Consider the following 19,235-nt stretch of genomic DNA (forward strand, 5'->3'; position numbering starts at 1 on the left):
AGTGCTTTCATTATGTGCACTAATTTACAAGGATTTATTTATTTTCTCACAAATGTAAAAATGTGCTCCAAGCTAAACATGCTGCATGGGCGTCTGAGCCTAATATTTTCCTTGGTGGAGGTGGGTGGGTATGAGGACTCAAGCTGTTGTGTGTTGTTCTTCCCACCTCCACGCCCACCCTCCCAGCATCACTGTCTAAACTTGTGGTAATATCACAGATATATATTTTCTTGCTTGCTTTAAACATGAATACTGGTTAAAATTTTAAACCCTGAAAGTGGTTTTCTTAATGAAGAATTTCTTTATCCAAAGACTGTGCCTTCAATTGTGTTTTAAGTGCTAATGAAAACACTGTCAGTAAGCTCATCAATGAACATGACTATTGGAACAAGCTATGCCTACAACATTGGGTAACAAGGTTTAGAGATCTGGATACAACAGCATCAAAATACTAAAGTAAATTTAATCTTCAGATTCTGCTAGCCCCAGATGGCTTTATGTGATCTGAAATCACATCCCCATCTCTGAAGAATAAAGTTTAAAATATAGTGGGTATGTGTCACCTCCTCCCACTCAGTCTAACAAGCAGTAATAGATCAAACTACATCATCACTATCCCTAGGTTATAGCAATACTCATTATAGGAAGGAAAACCTCTCCAAATGATGGACAAAAATATATTTTTCCTGCCTGGCATTTCCAATTTGATTTCTATCCTCAGTGAAAATTAAACATCCCTTAAATTCCACCAGCAAAGAGTTTGTAAAACTAGTTGTTTGGGAAATAGTTTGGGTGTTGGTTGGTTGGTTGGTTGGTTGGTTGGTTGGTTGGTTGGTAAGGGAAAGAAAATGAGAGGAAAATATGTACATTTAAAATATGCCTATATTCATTTATAAAGCACATATACCCCCAGTTTCCTCAAAGCCCTTCTACTGTATCTTTTCAACCCCATGCCTAAGTGTAACCCAATCAAAGTTAATTAAAGACTCTAAAGGAAAAAAGAGTGTGTTTGGAATTTGGACCATGATAAAAAGAAGTTGCTACACAAATATATGAAAGGAGAATATTCTACAAACTATCAGCAGAATAAGCCCTGAAGGCAAATACAGTAGTGAGTATTTAATAAGCCCAGACTTATTTCAAAGGGCACTCATCTGTGGAACTCAGCTGACATGAACAGAAAGAGATAAGTTCACAGTGTTTAAAACTTTACAAAAGTTAAAAGTAGGAAAACCATGTACAGTCCAACATTATTCTCCCTGGGTCATCCCAAATCTTGTACTCTGATGGGGATAATAATGTGGTACTTAAGGAACAGACTTGTCCTTCTCTGTTGTCAGCATAAATATACCGACAGTTACAGTTAGAATCTAAAATGTCCCCCAAAAGTCCCATGTGTTAAAGGTCTTATGTATTGGTCTCTAGCATAGCACTATTGAGATGTGGTGGAAACTTTAAGTATTAGGGCTTATGGGAAGGTCTTCTGGTCATTGAAATCATGCCCTTGAAGTAGGTAGTGGGACCTCACTCCTTCCTCTTTTTCACTTCTAGCTGTGAGAAGACTTAATGCACTATACATTCCCACCATGATGAGTTGCCTCACCACAGGTCAAAAAAAATGGGGCAAACTAACCATGGGCTAAAATTCTGACACAGCCAAAATAAACCTCTCCTTTTTTAAGTATATTATCTCAGATTTTTGTTACAGTAACAGAAAGCTGATTAATGCATCTCCACAAATACTTTAGTTAAATATACATTTATTTATTTATACCTTTCATGAACTTGCTTAAATTTTCAGAGGATCAGACTCTCTAAGTTTACTACTTTCTAAAAGGACCAATACTTAATTTTATCTTTAATACCTTAGTAAAGTTTCATAGTACTCCTCTTACTCTTGGTTTCAGTATACCCAGAATCTTGGTCCTTTAGGTCTCAAAAGATCTAGCATACTGGCATTTACTGGATGTTTAATAAGTGATTTATAATTTCATACACTTTGAGCACATTTACTCTCACCCCTTCTCCATGCTTGAATCTCAATCCTTCAGTCCTTCCTCTTCTGACAACCAATTTTTGAATTTTACACATACTAATATTTAATATAGAAGTCAGTTCATAGAAGGTAGTCATAGCATAGGCCTGTCACAAACCAGATCAAATTTTAGGCAGTTAAAAATTGATTTTGCCAAAACACATACAAAAATAAAAGGCAGAGTTTCCCCTTGGTTCATCTTCAACTGGAATATTCTGCAGAGGAAATAAATGTTCATTATTGTTTGACCTGCTTCAATCTTAAGAGTCTGCTTATAAACTTTAAAGGTCCTTATGTCTCTAAAAATGATAATGTCATTCATTGATGTAGAATTTACTTGTTTGGGAATGCTGGTTTTCTTGGAGAACTCACTTTAGCAGATTACTTTTTAGGCATTCAGGGGAAGTTAAAATGGATCTGTAAGTTTTATAGATGTTAAGGATTAGTTCTTTATAAGGAAAATAAGGACTAATCAAATATATGATAGATCCAAGTTCTAATATTAACCTCCTGCCAAGGAATTAGCTCATATAAAAGCCATTTCTTGAGTTTATAAATTGTCTTCAGATGAGTTTATGTTTATCCAGGAAGATTAGTACATGCGAGTGTGTGTGTGTATGTGTGTGTGTGTGTGTGTGTGTGTAAAATCTTGTATTAGAAAAACATGCTTGTTAGCATAGAAGTTTCTAACTTTTACACATGCGCAGTAAGTTTTACCAGATCTCAATAAAGGGGAGATGGAAAACTACAGGTTTTAGAGTAATTTGAGAGTACAATAGTCTCCTCCTTATCCACAGTTTCACTTTCTACAGTTTTAGTTATCTGTGGTCAAACATGGTTCAAAAATAGTAAATGGAAAATGTAATATTAATAATTCAAAAGTTTTAAATTGCACATCATTCTAAGTATCATGTTAAAATCTTGCACCATCCTGCTCTGTCTGACTGGGATGTGAATCATCCCTCTGTCCAGAGTATCCACACTGTATATGCAACCTGCTCATCAGTCACCTCATAACCATTTAGTTACCAGATCAACCATTGGGGTATCACAGTGTTGTGTTCAAGTAATCCTTATGTAGAAGCTTAATGCTGTGTCACAATGCTTACATCATTCACCTCATTTCATTTCATAATGTAAGCATTGAATCATTTACATCATCACAAGAAGGGTAAGTATGATGCAATAAGATACTTAGAGAGACCACATTCACATAAATTTTGTTGCAGTATACTATTATAATTATTCCCTTTTCATTCAGTTATTGTGGTTAATCCCTTACTGTGCCTAATTTATAAATTAAACTTTATCCCAGGTTGTTTAGGACTGACTAGGTTTTAAAACTGAGCCCTACCTTAGGTGACCTTAGTTAGGTAATGCAGATCATATTTTCCCTATTTTATCAAAGAGGAGGCTGAAATTTAGAGACAATAACTCAAAGTAACACATCAGTTTTAAGTGATATATTCAATATTAGAGCCCAGGTCTTCTAGCTGCTATTATACTTTCTAAGAAACCAGACTATAATTAACATGGTGTGCAAAAACTACTATGAAAATTTTTTGACTTATTTTTTCTAGAAGCTTAGCCACAATTTTGCTCTCCAACCCCTTCTTAATAGATAATACAGAGGGAAAAACCTCAACCCAGTTTATCAGAATTATTACAAACACGCTGTTAACTGAGTATAAATTAATAAAAATAATTCTAATATTTTTCAAGACAGTTATTTCCTAATGTAACCATGAAAATAAGTAGTGGCTCATATATCCATACCCCAAAAGAAATGTAACATAGAACACCTATCCTGTCTTTTTCCATTTATTTTAAAATGAACATTTTTCTGTTTGTGGGAGTAAGCAAGTATCAAGGTGATGAAAATATAAAACAGGATACAACAAAATTATTAGACCTGGCTTTATCTCTTTATGTTATTTTTGTCATTTCTTTTTAAAATACAAAGAAGGGAATATGTGTCCCAACAAACCTCTCCCATTACTGTCCCGTCTATGCTGAGCAAAATTGAATCCATATGTCTTTAAAATGCCTTCCCATTTCTATGGCTTCTTTCAAAATACTGATCTTAGTGCAAATGTGACCCACCAGACTACTAATGCTCATTTATTCTTTCCCAACAGGCATCACAGTTGATAGGCATGGATTCATTTACTTTGTGGATGGGACTATGATTCGGAGAATTGATGAGAATGCTGTGATCACAACTGTAATCGGCTCAAACGGTCTGACTTCCACACAGCCACTGAGCTGTGACTCAGGAATGGACATCACTCAGGTAGGCACCACTGGTTTTCAAGTGTTATCATCATTTGGCATCATGGAAATGGATAACAATTTTCTCATACAGAAATTAGGTAGAAAGGAAGCCTGGTGTATTTGTTAAAATGCCAGATAGCAGAAGTTGCTTTCTATGTAAGTTACTTTTTGCTTCCTCAGAAAAACTTAGTTGGGAGAAAATGGTAATGCTAGGTGGAATGCTGGCATAACAAAGTCTCCCAAATTGGAATCAATTAGAGGGCAAAGCCAATCTTGTTTATTGAACATTTTCCAAGATATATAATTTTATTGTTTTTAAATGAAACAATAGCTCAAATTTCAAAAAGTGGTGACCACTAAATGTCTTTAGAAATCTTTTTATAATGAATATGAGCATGATTTGTTATTCATGTATGTATAAACACCTAGGATGTTCTAAAATTTACCTAAGTAAAAGCAGTATCCTCTCTGAATTCTGTTTTACATTTGTTTAGCAAAAATTTTTAGCCAGTAAGAAAAAATTGACTGTAACTGTCATCTGGGTCCAAAATTCTGATATTATCACCATTCTATATATATATAGAGAGAGAGAGAGAGATTATGGAGCATACCACATGGTCCCAGTATTGTGTGGATGCTTAGGCTATAGACAAGAGGTTGGTATGTGAAGTAAAGGAAATAGACTAAACAATCCTCAGAGGGACTTTCATTGCTCTAATATTTCATAAATCTGTGACTCTGATGAAGTATATTATTGAAAAGATAATCTTTTCAAGGGAATTAGAGTAGATATTGAGAGTTTTAGGATTGGTTATCGTCTCAGAGAGGATGGTTTGGGTGCAAATAATAAAACACTTGTCTAAAAGTAGTTTACAAAATAAGGCTTCATTATCTCACATAATGATATAACTAAAGACACTAGTAGATTCCCTTCTTAGGTCACATTGGCTAGAATTCAGTCACATGCATTTTGCTTTCACTAGTCACTGACAAAGGGAAAATATGATTTTTGTAATAGATTAAGAACTTCTAGACACCTAGAAGGTCTAGAAGGTCTGGGACACCTTCCTTACATGTATTGCTGCCTGATTCTTGAATCAGTATCAGGGTTCCGTTAAGCAAGGAGTTTTAAAGTTGCTACTGCATAGGCAACTAGTGGTGTCTTCCACCGTTAGGATATTCCTGTTGCTCCATTGTCATACCACCTGAAAACCAGGATAAAAAAGAAAAAGAAAATGGATGCATCACTCAGAAACCTTACTTTAGTCATTAGTTCTAATGTCTTCCTCCCACCTCTACCCACCATGCCTAATCTATAAAAAACTAGAGATGTATCTATTTGGGGTCTCTCCTTCTGTGTGTGCCTCCTGCCTCACCCCAGAAACTCAGAAAATGGTCAAATATAGTCATCAATAATAAAATGGGTAGTTGGAATGCCTGGAAAACAGACAAAATTAACAAACCATTAATACATATTTGAGTGGGTCAGACTGTCAAGTCCTAGAATAGTCCTAAGTTTTCTGTGATTCAAATCCTGCAGAAGGCAAAGAAAAGAAGCTTTATTTATGACAATAAAGAAGGGTGTGAATGTATTTATGTGGGGGAGGGGGAGAGAAAAGATGCATATATATGATTCACTTGTGGGGTATTTTTAACTTAAAATAGGACACTTTATACTGTGATCAGTCAACTCTAAACAACTTATCTGTTTCTGTGTGCAAAAGTTATGCTGAAAAAGAGAATCCTTTGGCTAAATAGAGTGAACATGATCCTCATCTCCATAATTGCCACGGTAAAAACTACCTCATCTCTTCTGGTTTGAGACATAGACTATATGTTCTTTGAATATGTGTAGTAAGTACTCAGCAGACACAGTTAACATATATTCCTATATCAAAAGAACACTGTGGTGAAAAAATATGAGGAGTAGTGAGAGATGAAACTAATGTGGTTAGCAGGCAGGGGTGAAATGGTGAAGGACCCTATAAGCGTGATAGAGTTTTTATTTTACCCAGTGGACAATGGGAAACCAAAAACAGCCATTGAGCAGGGAAATTCATTTTTAAAAGATAATTCTAGATATAATATGGAGAATAGGGTGGAGCAAATCAGTGGTAGAGGCAGGGAGATCACTTAAGAGGCAATTGAAGTAATATGAGTGTGACAGGAACAAAACATAGGAATATAGCAATGATTAGCAATTTTTCAAAAAAATCCATACAAATTAAATTGCTTTCCAATGCTTTTTTGGATGTTCAGCTGATATTTCTTTGGAATACAACTCTATGGTGAGACTGACCATGATACTGCTCAGTTTTATGATGTTACAGAAACAAGCAAGGATAATGACTGAATTCAAAGGATCACAGTATGCGTTGAGAAAGCTATACAGATTCTTGAAATGCTGAAGCCAAAATCAAAGAAGTTTTTGACTGACTCTATTTCAGACTTAAAGAAGTACACAGATGGTAGTATCATTCACTCAGAGAATACAAGAGAAGCAGGTTTGAGCAAGGGTTAGAAGATGGGTTCTATTAAAGGCATGTTGATTTTGAGGTGCCTCTTTGGCATCCAGGTAAAAATACCTGGATGTAGGTCTAAATCTCAAGGTCTGAAATGAAGACCAGATTTGTCATTATTATTTTACATTTAGCTATGGCAAATAGGGGAGTGGACAAGTCTTCCTAGATAGGGTACATTACATAAAAAGAACAGAAGGCTTAGCTGGGTGTGGGGTGCAAGCCTGTAATCCCAGGAGCTCAGGATGCTGAGGCACAAGGATCGCAGGTTTGAAGTCACCCTCAGCAATTTAGCAAGATTGTAAGCAACCTAGTAAGACCCTGACTCAAAAAAATAAGTCTAGGGATGTGGCTCAGTGGTTAAATGCTCTTGGGTACAATCCCTGGTACCAAATTAAAAAAGAGAGAGAGAGAAGGCTTAAGATCAAACTGAAGAACACCAATAGTCAAGAGAAAGATGAGAAATGAAAACTAACCCACATAGGTGGCTGAAAGGAAGGGACCTGACAAGTTAGAGGAAGGCCAAAACGTTTTGTGGACAAAAAAAAAAAAAAAAAAGCCAAGGGAAGCAAGCTTTTCAAGGTCATTGTCAAATGCTGCTCAGAGGTCATGGAAAATAAAGTGTTTTTTTCAAGAAGCCATTTAGTTTTAAGCATTAGGGACTGTAATTAGAGTACCTTTTGTAGGGTATGAATTAATGGGAACTGGAGTGAGCGATAGAATGAGAAGTGAGGAAATAGATAAAGTGAAAACAGATCACTTCTTTTGAGTTGTTTACTGGGAAGGGGAGGCTTTGGATTTGAAAGAAATCAGAGCTCCCAGGTGTGAGCAAATCAGCATCCAGGTGGGACACAGATGGACAAAAGCTGGAGAACACTGAATGAAATCATATGAGTGAGTGGATAGAGTGTTTACCAGGGGAAGGCTTGTGTGTGGCACAGCTGCCTAGATGCTCAGCCTTTATGGCCAAAACTTCCTGTCTGTTTAGACAACCGTGGCAGGTTGGCGACCAATGTTTCCCATGACTGTACTTAAAAACTGGGGCTATCTTCAGTTTGAAAGAAGAAAGCTGAGTAAAGAGCTTCGCAACACCTTCCAAGAGCAAAGGCCCAGTTGTTTATAGTAGTACTTACAGTGATCCAGCTGAGCTTACACAGCGCTCAGTTTCATATTTCAGTAAATCAAAATATATTGATGGATGAGGGCAGAGACAAATGTCTAAATGAGAGCACATGGTTTTTGCTGACAGGAACAGACAGGAAAGAAAATAGAGGCCTGTGCTGCAGCATGAAGATCTGATTCAGACTTTAAGAAGAGCTTACTGTTTCTAAGACTGTGTGGCAGCACCATGTATTTTCAAAACTTTTTGTAGAGTTCCTGCTTCTTGGAACTTCTCATGCAAATGTTGGACAGCAAAAATCTATAAATGCTTGGCATCCAGGACTTTCTGGAATTAGGAAGATGTACCAACTATCTTCACTTCTTGAAGGCTTCTCTACCAAAATATAACTACATTCCTAAAGTTCCTTGTTATCTTCCCATCATTTTGAAACCAAAAGGTCACCAACAAGGAAAGTCCTATCTATGCTAGTATAATATCTGTGGAGGTTGGGAAGTCATGCAACAAAATGGTTCTTTTTCTCATAGTTGTTTTGTCTTTTGTACTTTCTGAGACAAACTAGAGCTCTAGAAAGAAACAATCCTGTGTGGCCTGTCCTAGACTTCAGTAGATCTTAATGTCCTCTAGTAGTACTAAGAATAACTTCCATCACCTATTGAGAGCATACTATGGGCCAGGAACTATGCTGAGCATCTTACTCATACTGCTGCGTTTTATCTCCAACACCCAACCACCCTTTAACTGGTATGTTTTGTGCTGTGATCATAGAGTTATTCAGTGATACAAGCAAATTGAGCACAAGCATTCTGACCTCAAGCATGTATTTCTCCAGCTTCCATATTTTCAATGACAATTGGAGTTGACCAAATGTCACTGTATTTAGCTGAGTGAAAAATGCTGCTTGGTTGAGGAATATGTTGTTTATTTGCAGAATGTGTTTAGTGGCACTTAGGAAATAGTTTAATAAAATCTAATCATCTCAAGAAATGAAATTTGCTTTGACAATAAAATCAGCCATTTGTTCAAAATCAATATCTTTTCTTTTTTATTTACTGAAATGTGAAACTGAACTCTCAGTATAAACTCTGAAGCATAACTTCCCTTTCTAAGCACTGCTATAAACAACCAGGCCTTTCACTTCAGGAGATGAGTTGATTATAAAGAGATTGGCTCTCTATTTCCGTTGTTGCGTTTGAATCTTCCTGCTCTGCATTTCCATCTCATGCCTGACTAGAATGGAATTGGGATTTGACCAAGTCTCTTGGTAGGATAGCAAATCTAAACACTGGATTTGCTTCATGAAGCCACCCCAATGACCATTCAAAAATCAGCCCAATAGCAAATACACTAGCAACATGGATCTTTTGCATGCATAGATAATCCTGTTGACCTACTTCCCATAAGGCACACACTTTGATTTATTTGTCTGAAGGCCCCAATACATAGCTGGGCCTACACAAGTGCTTGTTGGATGATTTGTACACTCCTCACTGGTTCCCAATAGTACCCATTTCTTAGATGGGCCTAATGAAAGGCAGGGGGATCATCCATGGTTAAGAAGGAAGAAAGGTAATGGATTCTTCAGAGAAAGAAACATTAGCGCAATACATTTAGTCTATCAAGCTAGTCTACTAGTAGTCCTGAAACTGGGAATAGTCCCAGTTGCTTGATGCTACTAGACTCCCCTCCAGAATATTCTCACCATATAGAAACAATCCAGCTTCTTCTCAAATGCTTTTTGTGATAAGTAAGTTACTACCTTCTCCCAAGCAGTTCATTCCATCTTTGAATTTTTCTGACTGATAGATCCCTTTAACTGTAATGTTTTGTTCCTTTAACTTTTTCCACCTAGTCTTACTGTGACTCTTCAGACTATAGTGATAAATTTAATCTTTTTTCTATTAAACTAATATACCAGTGAATCAAGTACTGTGCTGGATTCTTTGATGCATATTTTCTTATTTAATCCTCCTGACAATCCTTCAAGATAGGTATTACATTTACCCATTTTTAATAACTGTGAAAAAAGATTCAGGAGAATTGAGTAATTTGGTCAAGGCCCCACAACCAATAAGATGGACAGAGTTGGAATTTGAACCTGTTTAACCTGATGCCAAAATCCACATTATTTTCAGCAAAATGCTCTATCAAACTGTCTCCTCCATAATCAAATCCCAAATTAATTTAACTGTATCTCACTTGTCATGGTTTTGAGTTCCTTCATCACTCTCCTCACTCACCTCTGAACATCTTTCCATTTATCCATGTCTCTTTGAAAGTGTGGCTTCTAGAAATGAATAAAGTAATCCAAGTATGCTCTGACCACTTGGAAATAGAATGGAGACTATCACAACTCTTTACATTCTCTGTTTCTGTTCCTTTGTCCCAGTAGTTTTCAAAAGGACTTTAGACACAGAATATTTACTTCAAACAAAATAATTACCAATTTATTAAAAAGTTGAAAAACAGCAAATTCAAATAAGTGATGTCCCAGAACCTTCCCTATTAGTCTTACTCTCATCCAGTGATAGTTCTTTTGGTGACTCCCAAGACACTTTTGCAAAATGCTAAGAGCACAGGTAAAGAAACAACAGCTAAAGTTCATTTGGATTTTTTCACAACTACATCACACTTTTGGTAGATATTATTGTTGTGGACTAAAAATTCATTTCTCTCATTCCTGTGTCCTCATCTTATACTTGTACAGTTGGTTATCTAAATAAAACAACAGGGTTTTCTATTAGCATGCCTTCAATTCCACGTCATTTGGTTCAGTCCATTTTGTTTTTATATTTTTCTGCTCTTATCCAATGTCTTTACCATCCTTCCCAGCCTTGTGTCACCTACAGACTTGAAGAATGTCTTTTATGTCTTCATTCATGATAAAATTGATAAATAGATAAGCCAAAATACAATTGTGGCATCAGTGAACCAGTTATCTTTTAGGTTATGGACACTTCTATCTGAGCTATCACTTACGGCCTACGATTCACAGCAGACCATGAAGAGCTTTTTTAAAAAATGAAACACAACAAAAAAATTCAGAATGTATCATGTGTAATAAGGTAGTATTAGTTCATACTTTTTATTTAAACTGGATGATAGTGTAAAAAATAGTTCTGAGTGAGAGTCACAGCCAAAACAAACAGGTCTGAAAGCTATTCTCACCAATTTTCCCCCAACTCATACACAAAGGTGTCTTTAAAACTCAAAGATTCCTTACCATATTGGTAACTCTATTTAAAAGGCAATAAGAACTGCTTGACAAAAATCTGTTTCCAGTCATACTAGCTATCAACACCACTTTCTCATCTAAGAAATAACGTTTGAGAATCTTTTCCAAATCAAGCTCCCTTCATGCAGTTTGTGTAACATAACTAATTCTTCTTGAAGTCACATTCAAGTATAACCACCTCTGATCTTCCATCACATCTTTGATTGCTCACTACTTCATAATAATCAACACACACACACACACACACACACACACACACACACACAGAGATTCTTAAATCCCATTTTTAAGTTCTATAAGGTAATTCTTCCTGGAAAATATTATTCAAACTCAGTTAAAATTCCTTCACTCATCTTGGGCTTTGGTAACTTTGAATCAATATTCTTTGTGGCATTTTTCCTTAACAGAGAAAACAATACCTTCCCTTTCTCTCTCATCCATCAGCATTATGCCACCTGCCCCAAGCAGCAGACCTATGCCTTCCCTGGTTGTCTTCCACTCTCTATATAACTGAAAAATCCATTTTCTATTGTCCTTAGAATTTTTTTGCAAGCTTCAACTAAACTAACCACAACTGGATATAAGGGGGAATATAAAGCCTCCTTTTCAAAATCTACATGTCAATTCAACTTTACACAAGTAGATTCAGCATTTTCTGTTGTTTTCAAAAAATACGTATAATAACATCCAAGCATGAAAAGTCACAGCATCTGAGAAGAAAAAAAAAAGGAAAGAAACAGTAGTTTAAGAGGAGAAAAGGCACCTTCTTTTCCCCTTCTCAAACTCTTGCCTAATGTTTCTCATTGTCTCTCTCTCCCCTGCCAGCCCTTTCATGTCTATAGAATGTCCTCCATCACCCTGAGTGATATGGATGATATTGAAACTCAAGTTTTTCAAGGGTTACTTGCCTTTCTTTGTGCACTTCCATCACTCTCCCATGTGCACACTAAAAGAGAACAGAATTAGATCTTTCGAATGGAGGCCATTATAAGTGAAATTCCCTGCAGGGACAGACTTCTGAGTTTTGTGAAGCTCTGTAGGGAATCAAGAAAATCTGAATTATAATAAGTTTGCTTGAATAAAGGGATCTCCCAGGGGAAAAAAGAAAGTTTATTTTAAAAGTTCTTGCCACTAGAGATGAAAATCTCACCACCTCCACCCCTACCACACCCTCTCAATGCTTCAGTGACTGTGGAGCCAATCTCACTGTCAACGCAAAGGAAATGTCTCTGGTCATACTCCAGATAATTCAGCTACAGGCATATGTGGTAAAATGAAAGAATGAGTTGCAAGTCAACAGCAAGACAAGGAAGATGAAACCAAGGTATCTGAAATAACTGGAAACAGGTTTCTCAGGGGCCAGCAATACCAATGGGCAACAGATTCAGCTACATGGGAGAAAAGGAGAAATGACAAAAAGGATAAGAGAAGGGAGTAGAAAGAGGATAAAACAGCAGATTAATGAAACCAGGGAGTAGCAGAATGGAAGTGAAATAGTTATTCCATAGCCTTATGCCAAACACTTAACTCCATCCTAATCATCCATGGTTCATTTAATCAACTGAACCAACCATCTTTATAATAAACATCAAATAATGGATGAGATGCCATTAAAAGTCATAGCAACCAAATTTGCAATGAATTTTCATATTTTCTTCCACTATTCTCATACCTAGACAACATCAATAGCACAGTGGTATAACTGCTCAGCAACTGGTTATTGCAATAGTCCAAACATATGCATCTTAAATCAGCAACATTCAGCTCTATTCATTTGTGCCACATGCACTCAGTCAAATCACCAAACAGTCAAAACACATATGAAAGAACTTTCTGTTTTGAAAGGTGCTTGCAACTGTAAATTGTTGAACTGAAGCAAGGGACCATATGGCATTGCATATAACCTTGACTTTTATGTGTTCATTTGCCACACTAGTTAGATGGGCATGTGAAAGGGAAGTGGCACAAACCTCAATCTACACAGCAATCAAATCATGCTGTCACAGAATATAAGATGACACTGTTGTTTAGACTCTGATTTGACAGCACCACCAAAAACCATTTGAAAAGTTTTCCTTCAATGTTCCTAGTGGCTTTCCATGTTACTTGCCTATAAATGAAAGATATGTTAGATATAATGGCTGAAATTGCATAATGTTAAATAAATACACTTTCAGTTGCCATTTCTATATTTAAGGAAAAGAGCTTTATCATTTATTCTGCTCTCATCTGAAATTTGGTAATATAGAAAAATTCAATCACTTTGTCTGCTTCCTGACCTAGAAGAGGGTTCTCTGTAATTTTAGATTCAGCAATACACTTGGAAAACTGACACTAGAATTTCAGCGCTGGCTAATTATTCTTCCTTATGAAGTCTAATTCAATAAATTACCCAATTGTTGATTAAGTGGCCTCTCTTTTTTAATGTGAAAGCACTTGGAAAAGTATGAAGTGCTTTACAAATATAAGGGATGATGTAAGATGCTAATTGGCATCTTCAGGAAATATTTTCTGTTGATTCATCATACACTTGCTAAAATGGGAGGACACAAGAACAAAATAAGTCTGCAAGGTGGTTGTTCTGATTTTGTAAAATCTGTCGCTGTCAGTCTCTAATTTAAATGCATTCATGGATAATGTTATTTATTGCTCATGCAGCCCAGACCTAGTCTCCTGGCTCTGTCAAATGCAGAAAAAAGCACCTCTGGAACTGCAAAGGAGAGCCAAACCTTTCTCTAATTCTTTAATAGAGGATGCAAGAGACAAAGTCAGGTCTTGAAGGTAGATACTCCTTCATAATTATATCAATACAAAAAGTCACTAAAGCATAGTAGTTGGGAACAGAGATTGCCTGGGTTTGAATCCTGGATCCACACTCATTGTGTGCCCCTGGGGGACAAATTCTTTATCTATATATAGGGATGATAATGTTACCTCCCCAATACTGAGGTTGTGAAGATTCAATGAAACAATATATATAAACCACTTAGCAAAGTGTTTGACTCTAAGTGCACAATAAATCATTATTACTACTACCAGTAGTAGTATTTGACCTTTTGCTCTCAAAACAGTTAAACTTGTGTTACAAAACTGGGATAAAAAGAACAAGATTGGAACTGATAATTTGTGTTATCTGCCCTTCTGTCCTTTTCACATGGGTTTACCTTTTGCAGATAGCCCTATATCTACAGGTATTTCAATGGGTTATAGAAAACATACTCCAGACACTAGTCTTAACCTACTTTGACCTTCACAGAATGTTTTATCTGCCTAGTGGTGATGTGAAGTTCTATGTAGACCACTTAGTGAATGTTCACAATAGTCACTGAATGGGTGTCCCAAATTCTTCATTTTTCTCTACTTTCAAGAAGTAATATGATGATTATACAGAGTTAAGGCTGGAAAGTAATGTGAGTTTCATAATCTTTGAATGTGAGATCTTCCATCTCTTTGAAATCAAGAGGTAAAGAGCAGGTTATGCAGTGAGTAGCCTGCAGCCATTCTAGGTGGGTCAATTTCTCAAAGAAATAAATAAATATTAGAGTAGATAATAAAGAAGTCAGTTTATCTAGGTCAATATGAAAAATATGACTCTCTCAAGATGAAACAAAAAGGCTCCCAGCTTAGTATAAAATCAAAAGGAAAAGTTGTGAAGCTGATGTATCAAAAGAAGAAAACAGTGTCCTAGGTAGGATTTTTGAAGCAAGTTTAATCTATGAGTTCCTTCATCCAGCCAATGACTCTTCTGTTTTAATCAAGATATTCAGGTTCCAAGCATGTCTATCAATTTAAAAAATTTTAGTACATAAAAATACAAATTTAACAAACTGATAAACTGGGAGAAATATTGTAATAAGATTATCCAGAGTTATTTTAAATATTGTTTCCCTTCTCCACGTTCACTTAAACACTTTTTTAACTGCACTTTTTTGACCTGTGTCTCTAGGTAAAATCATAATCAGTAAAATATAATATAATAAATTTAATCAGAGATATTTACTTTGCTTCCTCAAAAATGACAGCTCAGGTTGTTCATATAAGAAGTAGAGGACAGCAGGCCAACATCTTCAACTCCAGCATATCCAAATTCTGCTGAAATGTCTGCACAGAAGCAAATAGCCAGAGTTGTCAGGGGCCTTAAAATAAAAGTCAAGTACCGTGCTCAATGCTGTATCGAAAATGTAATTTATCACATAAATAAAACTCCCTCAGCAGTGTCCTCTTTCCACACAAAGGACAATGGCACGTTAGCTCTTATTAAAACTATTAAGCACCAGAGGAAGAGCATCTTCAAAGTTCAGGGAGAGTCACAAGATGCAATGCTTGCAAACTACTTTTGATCTGCTCAGTCTTTCACACATTTTGCTCAGCATGCCCCATGACCTGAGATGAACCCAAAGCTCTCTTAGATACAGATGTCTGGTTGGTAAATTCAGTGGTTAATGTCCGGAGGTTTGGGGGCCAACATCCTCAGCTAAGTCACAACTTAAACCAGTTGGCCCTAGCTATATTTCAGACTGTATCTTTAGGAATAGCCCCAGTCTCTATTGACTATGGGAGGGGAAAGTGCACAAATCAATGCCAACTCTTCTGTATCAAATTAAAATATAATTCAGAGGAAGCATTCCATCTAGCAAAAGTGCCATCTTTTCATGCAAAAATTAGTCTATTTGGAAAAGTGAACAAGAGGACATATAAAGCATTTACCAACACACCATATTTGTTGAGAGATTTTTATCTTGAGATACATAAGAACAGATATTCATCTGGTCCACCTCAGAGGATTCTCCCAACAGCAAATCAAGGAGATGATTCTGAAGGAGCAATTCCAATGTCTGACAGGGAATCTAGCAAGTGGGAATATAAAAGAAATCTAGTTTTAAAAAAAATACCCAATTTATTACTATTTATAAATTTCAGACATACAGAAAACATTGTTTTAGGTCAGCCTCATGAACTATTCAGTACAGAATTGTGTCTTTAAAAGGCCTATGGGAGACTCATATTAAGCACACCATGAAATCATCCTCAAAAAACACAAGAATGAGAAGTTTCTAGAAAATAATGACATCAACATGGCATTTCCAGAGGGTCACAGAGGCTAAAGTTAAAGTCAATCGCAAACAACTTTATAATCTCCAGCCACAATGAATTTATTTTTATGGATACTTTCTGAATTTTCATGGCAATTTCAGTATCTATTAGTTAGAAAGTACCTAGGCCAGCACATGGGCAAAAGATGCTATTGACTAATAACAAGAGGGTCCTTGCTGGCTCTTGTTCACTTCTACTAGTTTACTGTTACCCCGGCCTACAATAGTGTATTACTCTTCCTCTATATTTGTGTATGGGTTCATGTTATGAATCTAGTCAAGACCCAGTCATAAAAACAGAAACCTGCTGGGCATGGTGGTGCATGCCTATAATCCCAGCAGCTTGGGAGGCTAAAACAGGAGGATCTAAAGTTCAAAGCCAGCCTCAGGAACTCAGCGAGGCCCTTGGCAACTCAGTGAGACCCTGGCTCTAAATAAAATACAAAATAGGGCTGAAAATGTGGCTCAGTGGTTAAGCACCCCTGGTTCAATCCCTGGTACAAAAAAAAATCAGAAATCACGTTAGTTTTTCTAACTGGATTTAATATAGGGGATGGGCTGCACAGGTGTTAGAGGGTTAAAATAGAAAGAATATCTTCAGGAAGTGGCCACCACCTCTAGGACTGCAGAAATAAAGGGAAGAGTTTGGAGTTGTCAGAACCTAGAAATGTGGGGGGTTTGCTCCAGGGAGTTAGGACCTAGTCCTTTGAGAAGAGGATGGCAGTCTTCTTATAATAACAATGTTCTTCTTACAGTAACAATCAAATTTGCCTCTGGTACCTCTGAGGGGGCATGATAAAACTGATTCTCAGAATACACAAGCTGATAAGTGCTGCCAGCTACTGCTGCCAAGATGAAGGGCTACTTTGGGGACAATGCTGATAGGAATAGAAAGCAAGCAGGAAGGAGCAAGTCCCTTCTCACTCCTCTAGCCTCCCAAGATTCCTTTATTCCCCATATTGTCAGGATCTATCAGAAATCTAGCTAGCAAAAGAAAAATGTAGATTGCAGAGTCTCAACCCCAGCATCACAAAGCAACATCTTTAAAGGGGTGAGTTTGGAGCTGTGAGACAGTAGCTTAATAACTATCATACTGTGCAATGAGGTGTTAGATTTTCATGTCATTGTTGCTGCTGCTGGAGTCACTCAGATATGCTTACAGTTTGGATGAAACATTAATTAGAGTGGACTGTTTGCCACAGAGGATTTCATCATTACTGACTCTATAAGAAGCTGTTATTAGTAGACCTCAACCAGAGCTGCTCAATGTGTTTGTGAGGGTGATTTTGACTCCCCTCTTGTCGAAACTCAGGTACTTAATATTCGTCACCAGTTTTGCTATTGTTCAGGCTCAAGTCTGTGACCTGCGTGCTTCCTTAAGTGATTCTTTACACATGATAAGTGGTCAGGTGTCCATCTCCAGAGTTCTGGAAGCATGAAGCTTGAGCTGGGCCATCTGTTGAGTGTGTGCAGTTTTGTATTACACACAGGGAAGTGGTGGGCAGAACCCAGAAGCACACTGGAGGCCTAATGAAAATTCGACCAGTCAAATCCTCCCTCTAAATGTTCATTAGGCCATCTGCTCTTATTAGCGTCCTTATCATTTGGAAACATTACAGAGTTAAGATGAGAGAGACAGTCTGTGGAATTCTGGTCTAACTTGAAATGAACTTCTGAGTAGAGCAATCATGAATTGTGATGTTTCGCTTCCCATTCAGAGCCATACCCACTTATATCTTAACATCTCCATGGTGAAATTTTTTAATAGTTTCCTCCTGAAATATTATACCACAAAGAAGGGTTAGCAGTAGCTACAGAAATGAAAACATAATCTCAGAGTGGCTGATCAATGAAATCAGACCATTTCATAAAAGCTGTGCAGTCATACTTCTGGCCTGTAAATTGCTTTAGGTGCCAAAGGGAATTGGAAGCTTAGTCTATCCTGTTGAGCCAATACTGTAATATTAACAACCTACAACAGACAAGTTTCTGCAACTTCTCAGCAGGAAGAAACTGCAAAATGATTTCAAGGGCTTCTTTATAAGTCCCTGGCTCTGATGTGGCCAAAGCCTTGGCTCTCAGGAGTACAAGAATCCCACCTCCTACTGCATGAAGACCGATACCAGTCCTCACTCTGAATTATCCCAGAATTTAGTCTCATCACCCAGGCTCACTTATGAGTTCATTTTACCTTGGACTGTTCTCTAGTTGCCTTTCCTTCTGTATCTGTGTCCGCAACAGTGCTGAATATACAGTAGGCACTTAAAAACATTTGTACAATTAAATTGAAATAGAGACTTGAAAGACAAAATGATAAGGTTTTCATATTCCTGTTTCCATCCCAGAAGTGCTGAAAGGGTTACGTTCTCCAGTTCTAATGATAAAACCGAAAATACAGAGATACAAATAGTAAATTGGCAAGTAGCATCATGTAAGTAGCATCATGTACAATATGTTCTTCTTACAATAACAATCAAATTTACAAACAAATTAGCTGTGTAGTCTGAAGGACATTCTGTAGTTTTCACACTGGGCCTTCATCTCCTGCTGATAGATGACTTTGGCTGTAAATTGAAAACTGGAAGTCGTTAAACATTCTGTGTATTCACAAGTGCCATTTCCAAAATTGAAGCTTCAGAAAGAAGATGCAAGAAAGGATTGACGGAAACTCAGAGCAATTATGCCTGTTATTAAGATGAGGTAGTGGCAATTATACAGCAGACTCATAGGGAGTGTGTACATGCTGATTGTTCTGAGGGAGCCTGTAAAAACAAACTTTTATAGCACCCATCAGACCTTGAGTCTCCAGAGGAAGTGAAAATTTTCAGGCACTCCATCAGTATGCTTTTGGACAGGGCTTATAGCCCCAGCAACCATCTTGGAAAGGATATGTGCTTTTTTCTTAATGACCTTGAATGAATTCCTTATATGAAAGGATGGCTTCTTTCACTGTTTCTTT

General features: G+C 36.9%; 1 protein-coding gene across 7 annotated transcripts in view; it reads left to right on the forward strand.

The window, feature by feature from the left end:
• The window catches only part of TENM1 (teneurin transmembrane protein 1), a 753,664-nt gene that overhangs the window by 684,229 nt on the left and 50,200 nt on the right, over window positions 1-19,235 (forward strand). For all 7 annotated transcript variants that reach the window (XM_079123321.1, XM_079123316.1, XM_079123318.1 and 4 more), the window contains one exon: window positions 4,174-4,328. In XM_079123321.1, the coding sequence (XP_078979447.1) occupies window positions 4,174-4,328 (155 nt within the window). The remainder of the gene's footprint in view (window positions 1-4,173; window positions 4,329-19,235) is intronic.

Source organism: Sciurus vulgaris, assembly GCF_902686455.1.
Source record: "Sciurus vulgaris genome assembly, chromosome: X".
NCBI classification, from domain to species: domain Eukaryota; kingdom Metazoa; phylum Chordata; class Mammalia; order Rodentia; family Sciuridae; genus Sciurus; species Sciurus vulgaris.